At 45.9% G+C, this 10,961-nt stretch overlaps 1 protein-coding gene across 3 annotated transcripts in view; it reads left to right on the forward strand.

The window, feature by feature from the left end:
• Positions 1-10,057, forward strand: part of KTI12 (KTI12 chromatin associated homolog) — a 49,732-nt gene extending 39,675 nt beyond the window's left edge. For 2 of the 3 annotated variants that reach the window (XM_088446789.1, XM_088446798.1), the window contains exons 9-10: positions 2,043-2,111; positions 9,339-10,055. In XM_088446789.1, the coding sequence (XP_088302915.1) occupies positions 2,043-2,111; positions 9,339-9,482 (213 nt within the window). In that variant the 3' untranslated portion in view covers positions 9,483-10,055. Of the gene's footprint in view, positions 1-2,042; positions 2,112-9,338 lie in introns of all 3 variants that reach the window. The other variant, XM_088446804.1, reaches the window with a different exon arrangement.
• The last annotated feature ends 904 nt before the right edge of the window (positions 10,058-10,961 follow it).

Here is a 10,961-nt window from a genome sequence, read left to right on the forward strand (position 1 = left end):
GGCAGGGTAGAAGAGAATGCAAGTGTAGTAGTGGGAGAGGAGAGTGAGGAAGGCAGACAGGAGGGGAGATAATGGAAGGAGTAGGTGAAGGAGGCAAGGGGGAGAGGATAAAGATGGAAGAGGGGGGGCAGAGGATTAGGTAGACATTGAGTGAGGGGGGAAATGGAAGAAAACATGGTCATGGTGAGGCAGAGGTGAATATGGAGAGGAAACCTGGAAGAAGAAATAAAGTATGAATGTGAGGTAAGTGCAGGAGATTTGCAGAAAAGAAAGTGAAAATACAGTGGAGAAAAGGTGTCTGCACAATCAGAAAAGTTTATTATTGAGGGGAGAAAGTGCAGACTTAATGGGTGGAGAAAATTAATGTTAAAGTAGACTTTTAGAAGATGGATTACATGTGGCAAGGCATAGGACTAAGGCACTAAGACTTATCTAAGAGGAAAACTGACATTGGCACAGAATACAGTAAATTTTTGAGGTTTGTGTAATCAGAGAGTTAGCACAGAGTTTAGCAAGTATAATGAGCAAGCAGAGTCCAGTGATAAAAGTCCTGGTAATGCTGACATCCGGTGTTTGTATTGATTAAATAGTTTTTGAACTCACATTTCTTGTTGATATTTTGTCCAAATGTTGTTTAGGTTTCTGGTGGAGTTTGAGTATTATCCTTCTGTTTGACTTCGGTATAATGGCTAAATTATGTTTAAATGGCACTTTTAATTTCGCACTTCTATATTAAGCACTACAGCCATGTAGATGCTCTTAAATAATGAGACCTAGTATGTGTATGCAATGTCTACAAACAACCCCCAATCCCCACCCACTGGATGGCTAGCAATAAATGTAATTAAACAAACAAGCAAGAAATACCACAAAGCTAAGAACTAGATCTATACATCTATAAACGAAAGAAAAAAACACAACATATGCTTGAGATATCTGGCAAGAATGCCTGGTATGGATTTACCTAATCAATAGATTATTGCAGACAGCAAAATAAAGTTGCAAGAATGCCTGGTATGGATTTACCTGCAGGATAAAGAACAGTTGATGTCACTTCACACTCGATATCCGCAGAAGATAAAACCTAATAACGGCTGTATAATGGCTAAATTATGTTTAAATGGCACTTTTAATTTCGCACTTCTATATTAAGCACTACAGCCAGGCTTCTTCAGCCATATATATCATTTCTTAAAGCAACAGACCCTGTAATAACCTTGTAAATTTCCACGGTTTGCATAAAATTGAGCAAGAGAATTTTAGATTTCTACAGTGTTGGCAAGTAGGGTGATTTCATGACTGCCTAACATACTAAGGTTTTTTTGTATAAAAAAAAAAAACTTGAAAGGAAAAAATAAAATTGGAAATATAATGGTTTATAGTTATACATAGCAACAATTTTTGTTTGGTCCATGATTTTCTTCAGCAGTATTAATATTAAACAATGGCTTATACCAGTCTTGGTTTTTCTCCTGTGGATCTGTTAATGAGATGCACTGCCAGGATGCGGTCATAATACCGACAGTCGGGATGCCAGCGCTTAGAATGCTGGCCCCCCGGAAACCCGACACCTGTCAGAATCCCAGTGCTGGCATCCCAACTGTAAGTACTGGGGTTAGGGGTTAGGCACTTGGGGGAGGGTTAGTTTTAGGGTTTGGAGGGGGGGGGAGGTTAGGTTTAGTAAGCTGAGAGGGCTAAGGAGTGGGTTAGGCTACTGACCGACATGTGTTCGTATATATATACAACGTCAGGATTCTGACCGCCGGGATCCTGGGCGTCTGCTTCCCGCACCCAAACTGTACTGCTAAAAAGTGGTGTAGTGTGCTGATGTGAGATGTCTATTTATTATGCGGATTAGAGACAGACCTGAATTACTATTATATAAATATTAAGAAATGCTAAAAAAATTACTTTGTTTTGTGCTATTAACTAGAGGAAAGTAACCCTATGAAACCTTTTGACTTGCATAAGCTTCTATGTTTTTGCGGTGTATAATAGTATTTTTCTAGATGAAAACATGTTAAATGTGTCTGTATTACTAGGCTGTGCTAAATGCCCAGAAGACCAGTGTTCCAGGAGACCTCATTATGGTGCCAGGAGCCAGTAAGAAAATATCCTTTTGTTACAAAATTATATAAATGTTTTTACCTAATGAAATTGGTTTGCTGTATCTAACCAGTGTTGAACCTCTCCATATATTATTGCTTTTCTATATTTATTTTTGTGTGTGTGGGTTTCTGGTAGCCCTTTTCTTGTAACCCTTTTTTATATTTTTTTAATTTGAAGTTTTGTTGTTAAAAGTAACAAGAACCCGTTCCTGTCATTTTATATGTATAATCATTTACCTATTTATTGTATATTTCTACATCAGGGTCCATAGGGTATCCACAGGATACTTTGGGGTATAGGTGATGACATCGGGCACCATAGAGTTAAGTTTTCAGCCTCAAAGGATGTACTAGGGTCCCCCTCCTATACCCCGCCCCCGAGCCAAGGCATCTCAGTTTCGTTGGTGCCCGGTTCGGAGTCGGATCACATGTTTAGAGGGGGGCTAAGAATAGCACCTGAAGTTTCTTGAAGGCAGCTGTGGCTGCACATCTGGGAGTACAGCATGGACAGTCACTGCTGACGTCCATGCTGTCTCCCCTACACCCCGCCGGTACCAGAACGCCGGAACTGATCCGGGGATGCTGGTAAGCATCTGGGGTCATGGCTAGCGGTGACCCCAGATGCTTCGGACCATGGCCGGATTCAAGGGGAGCAGGTAAGCAGCGGGGGTCCCGCGGTGGGTCCCTGCTGAGAACATTGTCCACAGTCCCCAGGCAGGGGGCTCCTTGGGGACTGGCTGTAGCGTGGAGCCAGGTACTAACCTGCGCTTCCACTATCCCCCTGGGACAGTGGGCCGCAGCTGAGCGACAAGCGCTGCGGCGTCCCAGGGGTTAATTGCATGCCAGGGGAGCGCGCCTTCCTTGTATACAGCCGGCGCCTCCCCCGCTGCACACAGCCCGCTCTGCGCTGCCAATTGGTCCTGTGGCAGCGCTCCTCCCCCAGGCCGGCCTCCTCTCTGCTCCTCGGTGGCCATCTTTGTATGGTGAACGATGCTTGAAGCTTCTGATCGGTGGCATCACGGTCTGGGTCCCCCAGCATACCTCTCCTCCGTTGGCTTAAGGTCAGTGTATGCAGCGCTGTGCTACCAGACTCTGTGTAGTTGAGAAACAGCGCTGATAGTGCAAGGATTGATTTTCTTCTGCATTGTATGTGACTTCTGCTAGCGACTGCTGCCTGTACTTTCACTTTCTACTGTCAGCCATTTTACTGTCCATGCTCTTACTCTGCTAAAGCCCTTACAGTGCGGTGATTGCAGGGTGGTTCTCCCATTATACTAACAAGTATCAGTGAGAGGGGGTCACATACTTACCATCATGTCTGAGAGTGAATTTCCTCTTCAGCTTGTATGTACTAAGTGCAATGTACCAATAGCGGAGGGGGAGGGCAACGCGGAGGGGCTATGTCGGCAGTGTTTATTGGCGCGGACAATTACTGTCACGGCTCCGGTACAGGAACCGCCCTGGGCTTGTTTCGCTAAGGCGCTTACAACCTTAGTGGGCCAATTAGCTCCGCCACCTGCGTTTTCCCAGATGGGATTGTCCCAGCAGTCAGTGGTGTCGTCATGCAGGGTTTCCCGAGACAACTGATGGTACCCCACAGTCTCCCTATTTCCCCACCTCAGGTTTCACAGGAGCCTGCGTGAGTTAATTCGCTCACAAATTCAGTACAGCATTTGTCGGAAGTGTTACAAGGGGAGTCTGTGTTGCGACCTGTGGCGTCTGTCTGCTCCTTATGAGGATGACGACGTGACGTCCGATGATGGGGAGATTCTGGATTTATCTGACCAAGAACCTCTCCGTACTAAAGAGTCATACGCTAAGTCAAAGGTGTATATTCCTGGCCTTATTCGGGCAGTCTGCACGGCTTTAGTTATTGAGGATGATGATCCTCCGGTGTCCAAATCCAAATATGCCTTTTTCAAGGATATTAAGGGTGACGCCACCCACGTTTCCTCTTTCTGGTCTGTTAGCAGACCATTTAGAGGAGGCGTGGAAACACCCCGGAATACGGTATCAGCCTCAGAGGCGCTTAGCCGTGGCTTATATGTTTGCTGACAATTATTTTTCTATGGGAATCCCCTCCACAGGTGGATTCTCATGTGACACGCCTAGTCAGAAGTGCCACTTTGCCCATGCCTTCCATATCCTCCTTTGAAGGATGCGACGGACCGCAAGGTGGAAATCTGCCTAAAGTCCATTTATTCCCTTGCGGGGGGCGGGGCGTCCAGACCGGCTATGGCCATGTGTTGGGTAGCCAGAGCTATGGAGCGTTGGGCTGATAGTTTGGAGACGTTTTTGGACTGCTGAACAGGCCACGTTGGTGGGCAATCTCCGGGATTCGGCCACTTACATCAATGAAGCGGCCTTGGATATCAGTATCCTCACCTCTAGGATTTCTTCTGCAGCTGTTGCTGCTCGTCGCACCTTATGGTTGCGATCTTGGAAAGCGGACGCTGATTCCAAAAAGGGCTTAGAAGCTTTGCCTTTTAATGGAGAAGTCCTATTTGGTCCGGATCTGGACAAAATTGTAGCAACGCTGGCAGCAGCCAAATCTGCATGTCTCCCGTCTGCTGCGGTCCCTTCAAGTTCTGGTACGTCGTCCTTTCGGCCTTACAGGGCCCAGGGTAGGCCTAAAGCACATTCTTTTCCTCGACAGGCTGGGCCCAAGAAATTGGCCAAGCCCAGGAAACAGGCCTGGAGTACCAGTCGTCCAGCCCCTAAGTCAGATGACAAACCTGCGGTATGACGGTCCTCGCCTCCCTTTGGGGGATCCCAAAGTGGGAGGCCGCCTGCTTCAGTTCGCCCAGTGTTGGTCGATAACCACGACAGACAATTGGGTTCACGAGGTGGTTTCTCACGGGTATGCCCTCTCCTTTCGGCACAGGCCTCCATCCCGGTTCTTCACCACAGGCCTTCCATTAGACCGGAACAAAGCCTTGGAACTGCGGAAGGTTTTGCACACTATGCTCCAGGCTGGAGTTATAGTGCCTGTTCCATTCTCCCAGAGGGGCCAGGGTTTCTATTCCAATCTATTTTTGGTGCAGAAACCCAATGGGTCGTACCGTCCGATTCTCAACCTCAGGGCCCTCAACAAGTCCTTGAGGGTGCCTCGGTTTCAGATGGAGACCCTACGGTCCATCATTCTGGCGCTGGAACCTGGGGATTACATGGTGTCATTGGACATCCAGGACGCTTACCTGCATGTCCCTATTCTTTTGCGCCATCAACAATTCCTCAGGTTTGCAATCCGCAACGATCACTTCCAGTTCCTGGCGATACCTTTTGGCCTGGCGACAGCTCCACAAGTGTTCACCAAGGTCATGGCGGCTCACCTGCGGATGCAGGGGGTCCGAATGTTACCGTATCTGGACGACCTTCTGTTGTTGACAGGGTCTCCAGAGCTCCTTCTACGCCATCTGGATCTGACGATTGCAGTGCTGCAACGTCACGGCTGGTTGATAAACTGGCAAAAGTCCACCCTGATCCCATCTCAGAGGATCCTGCACCTCGGGGCCTTGTTGGACTCCGGACAGCAAAGGATCTTTGTGACGGTGGAAAAGATCTCTGCTTTGCAGTTGAGGATGCGCAGTTTTCTACAGTGTCGCCGAGTGTGTCTGCACTCGGCGATGAGGTTGCTGGGCTGCATGGTGTCAGTATTCGACATGGTGGAATATGCCCAGTTTCACTCCAGACCTCTGCAGCAATTGATCCTGCCCAAATGGAATGGACTGCCTCAGAGTCTTAAGTCCCAGACGATGGTGCTCTCTCCGAAGGTTCGCCTGCCTCTAGCCTGGTGGTTGCAGACGACCCACCTCAACAAGGGTCGCCCATTTTGGGTGGCGAACTGGGTCCTGTTAACAACGGACGCCAGTCTTCGGGGCTGGGGAGCTGTCACGGGTCCATACTTGTTCCAGGGCAGGTGGACCCAGGCAGAAAAGGAGCTTCCAATAAACATCTTGGAACTCCGCACAGTTTTCAATGCTCTCCAGCAGGCACATCGGGTTCTCCAAGGTCACCCTGTGCAGGTCCAGTCGGACAACGCCACCACCGTTGCCTACATAAATCGACAAGGAGGAACCCGAAGTCGGGTAGCACTCGGAAGAGGTGTCCCGCATCCTGGTCTGGGCGGAGCGCATATATCAGCATATACCCCGGCTATATCCGCAGTATTCATCCCGGGAGTCCTCAACTGGGAAGCGGATTTTCTCAGTCGACAGGACGTACATCCGGGAGAATGGTCTTTGCACCAGGACGTCTTTCAACTTCTGGTGGACAGGTGGCGTCTTCCAGAGATAGACCTCATGGCGTCATGGCACAACAACAAGTTGCCGGTGTACGGGTCTCGAACAAGAAACGAAAAGGCGTCTCTGGTGGATGCTCTGTCCGTCCAGTGGATGTTCCAGTTTGCCTATCTCTTTCCTCCGTTTTCCCTTCTTCCGCTGGTAATCCAGAAATTCAAACAGGAAGGGGGTACACTCCTGTTGACAGCTCCCGAGTGGCCCAGGCGGCACTGGTTCTTGTACCTCCAGAGTCTGTCCGTGGACATTCCTCTGCGGTTGCCGCTGCGACCGGACCTGCTATCACAGGGTCCTTGTCTTCACTCGGACCTGGCTCAGCTGTCTTTGACGGCGTGGCTGTTGAGACGGCCATGTTAAGGTCCAGGGGGTTTTCCGGCTCTCTGGTGCAAACCATGCTAAGAGCTCGGAAGCCATCCTCTGCAAGGATATACCATTGTGTGTGGCATACGTTCTTCCAGTGGTGTCGACCTAGAGGTTATGCCCTTCGGGAGTTCCGTCTGTCTAGAGTGTTGGCTTTCCTACAGGCTGGCCTAGACCATGGGCTTCGCCTTTCTTTCCATGAAAGGGCAGGTGTCTGCCCTGTCAGTCTGGTTCCATCGTAGGATTGCTGCGCTCCCTGATGTGCGCACCTTTATGCAAGGTGTTCTTCGCATTCAGCCACCTTTTTGTTCCACCGGTGGCTCCTTGGGATTTGGCTGTGGTCCTGAGAGCTCTCAAGGGACTGCCGTTTGAACCATTTGGCTCAGTGGACCTTAAATGGCTTACAGCTAAAACAATATTCCTTCTGGCCATTGCTTCGGCCAAACGTGTTTCTGGCTTAGGGGCTCTCTCCTGTAGACCCCCTTTTCTGATTTTTCATAGGAACAGGGCGGTGCTGCGCACTCGTCCTGGATTCCTTCCAAAAGTTGTTTCAAGTTTCCACATCAACGAGGAAATCGTTGTGCCGGCTTTTAACTCACCTGATTTGTCAGTGGGTGAGACCACTTTGGACGTTGTGCGGGCCTTAAGGATTTATGTTGACCGCAATTCTTCTTTTAGGAAGTTGGACACCTTGTTTGTCCTCTATGGCTTCCGTAAAAAGGGTTGGCCTGCTTCAAAGCAAACTTTGGCAGGTTGGATTCGTATGGCTATTTCAGAAGCTTATCTTCATGAAGGTCTTCCAGTTCCTTCCTCTGTGGGGGCACATTCCACTAGGTCTGTGGGTCCTTCGTGGGCAGCTCGACGTGGTGCATCTGCAGTCCAGATCTGCAAGGCTGTCACGTGGTCCCCTGTCCATACCTTTGTGAGGTATTACGCTTTTGACACCTTTGCCTCTCAGGATGCTTCCTTCGGTCGGCGGATTCTCCTTTCAGCACAGAAGCGTCCCCACCCTTAAAGGATACTGCTTTGGGACATCCCCATGGTATCCTGTGGATACCCTATGGACCCTGATGTAGAAAATATGAGAGATGGTAAGAACTTACCTTTTGTTATCTCTATTTCTACGAAGTCCATAGGGTTCCACAGGACTCCCGCCCTGTTGCACCTGTGCTGCAGATGGGCTTTACTCTGGTCACCGTTTTTTCCATCTCTCTGGTGAGAATGTGATTCTTGTGTGTGTCCAGATCTTTCTTCTCTCTCTTCCTTCTCCTCCTCCGGCCTATGGCTTGGTACGTAACTGAGATGCCTTGGCTCGGGGGCGGGGTATAGGAGGGGGACCCTAGTGCATCCTGGGAGGCTGAAAACTTAACTCTATGGTGCCCAATGAATGACGTCATCACCTATACCCCAAGGTATCCTGTGGAACCCTATGGACTTCGTAGAAATAGAGATAACAAAGGTAAGTTCTTATCATATCTCATATTTTTTTGTGATCACACATGTAAACAGGCCATGCTACAAGTGTTTATGCAAATTGGGTCATTGTAATGCAAATTTCAATCCATATTGTATAATGTATTTTTAGGGCGAGTCCGTTATGATAAAATCAAGTCATTATTCTGATCGGAAGTTTCCAGTTTGACAGGGTGGCTTTCTGTACTAATGCACATACCTTATTTGCTTGAATGGGAAGGCAGTCTTGGAGCAAGCTATCTTTTCTAAAGAGGCCAGAGGTAGTAGCAGATAGTAGAGCAGTGCTTGGATCATTGAATCGCTCAATGATTGGGGAAATAGTGCCCCTGAAAAGTCCCTGAAGTTTATGCTCTTATTAGTTTGGCTTTTTCTTGTAGTACATATTTAATTTACTTTATCATCTTAATAGTAGAAACTCCTTTACCAGTCGCATTCTAGGTAGCTACTAATTAAGGTACTGATTGTTCATGTGATTTGCGAGTGGTCTGCCAGTGGCTAGGGATGGGGGTATATATGGAGAAGGACCAGAGTCATCCTGGGAGCTGAAAGCTTTAACTGTTTGGTGCCTGGATCTCTCCAACCTCATTATCCCCATGGTATCCCTGTGGATCCCTATGGACCCTGAAGAAAGGCACTAGAAAAGTACAGTATACATTTTAGCTACTACATTTTGTCTATGCTGCTATAACTCTCATTGTGCACCAACTGGAGATAGAGATCTAGTTAAATATCACATTAACACCAGCAATTAGTGGATTCCTACTCCATTTAGAATTGCTTTGTCACTTTAATTTCAAAATAATTACATACTCTACACCCTTTCCCTTCTGACATGTTCTGTTACGTAATATTAACTAAAAGGCATCTATTGCCATATTTATCTTAAGGGCTGTTGGTGCTTGTAATGAGGTAATTGATTCCAGTATATCCTCTAGATGTGGAACTACAACCAGTGAAGTTATATTGGTTCCAGCCTGGGTAATCATTTTCTATTCCTGAACTTTGGGCCTCATTTGACATTTTTATGCCCTATGATTGTACTCTTACGTGATCTGTAATAGTTATACAATTGATATGTTATTCTCCTTAATTCTCCCACATGGAACTGCCACGGATCCTGAACATGTCAGAGCTGCGGAGGCTTCGACAACAATTCATCAGTTATACCAAATTACATCCCAATGAGAACATCTCCCAGCTTGCAAACATGTTTGTACAGTACCTGAACCAGAGTATACGCTGAGATGTCAACCTGGAGTCACTTGTACTGTGGTACATAAGCTGCTAGTGTCAGGGATAAAGTCAACCTTGCAGAGTTTAATAGGCCACATTTGCAGAATAAAGCAAAAATGCATTTTTATTTAATTTATGCTTTTAAAAATGAGTGCACTGTTTACAATGTTCTAAAATTAAAATATTGAATTAAGTCTGTCTTGCTTATGTGGAATTACTGTATCTGCTCTTATGAGCTTTGTGTTAGTTGTAACTTATCTGAAAGAGACCTACTAAAGCGGCAATGTTTAGTGAGGCAAAATCTGGCTGGTTTTGCCTTCCTACACATTGCCGCATTAAATTGATCACCTAACTCATCTAAATCTAGAGACTTTCAGAATCCCACACCCTATTACATTTGGTTCTCACCCTCATGGGTGTTTTGACATCTGCCCACTGCTCTACTGTATTTACCAATTGATTTTAGTTAACATTTGTTTTGTTTTCCCTAGTAAACCTCACACAACTACTCAGTTACAGTTTACAATCATATAAAAAATGACAAACAATGACAGTAGATTGTACAATAGCTTATATTAATAGCAAAAATATTACTTTGGCTTGTAAACTATTCAATTTGCATATTAAACCTTATTTGAACAATACAGCCAAAAAATGTACAACCTTGCAATAAAATTATAAATATACTTACAAAGGTCATATATTACTAATTAGAGAGGAATAATATAGATCCTGTAAGAATGTGCTCTGAATTTGGAAGTTTTTACTTTGGAATCTCTTCCTTTTTATATTGTCTGGTTTACCATTTTGTGCCACACCACCATTTCAGAAATAATCCGTCCCAATGCTCTGCAATTTCTAGTTATTCACCATATAGAATGCAATATTTCATTGAAAGCTGCTTGTTGTAAGCATTTGTTATTCTTCCCAATAACCCAGCATGCATATTGAGGAACTACATAGTAATTTGACCTGATAAAGTTATATTCTAGCATGTATCTTATTCAAGCTCCTTTCCAATCTTGTTCAACAGATGCATAAAGGCACTTTGTAGATGATTCCTTTCAATTTTTGTTACATCTGTTTACAGACAGTAGGCATGGCGTAGAGTGTACATCTGCAGCGATTTATATTGCGCACTCAATAATACCATAGTAACATTCTCCAAAATATAATTCCACCTGGTTATTCATGGGCCCACATCCTACCTAGGAAACAATTTAATCTGCGATAGGTCTGTCCACCTTTTTGAAAAACTACAGTGAGTACAGCCAATGGGCTCCGCATAGTGACCAATATACAGTAGATCATTATATTGAGGTTCACCTAAGCTGTTTTTACCATCATAGAAACCGCATAGGCCAGGGTAACATACAACATGCACACCCCTTTTATACCTCCTAACAGCTGTTATAGTATTTCCTTTATGCACCAATTATATGGCAACTAAAGTGTATTTTTAATTAAACATTAACTATAAGAAAGAGAC

Source organism: Taudactylus pleione, unplaced genomic scaffold (genome assembly GCF_031769625.1).
Source record: "Taudactylus pleione unplaced genomic scaffold, aTauple2 ptg000019l, whole genome shotgun sequence".
NCBI lineage: Eukaryota > Metazoa > Chordata > Amphibia > Anura > Myobatrachidae > Taudactylus > Taudactylus pleione.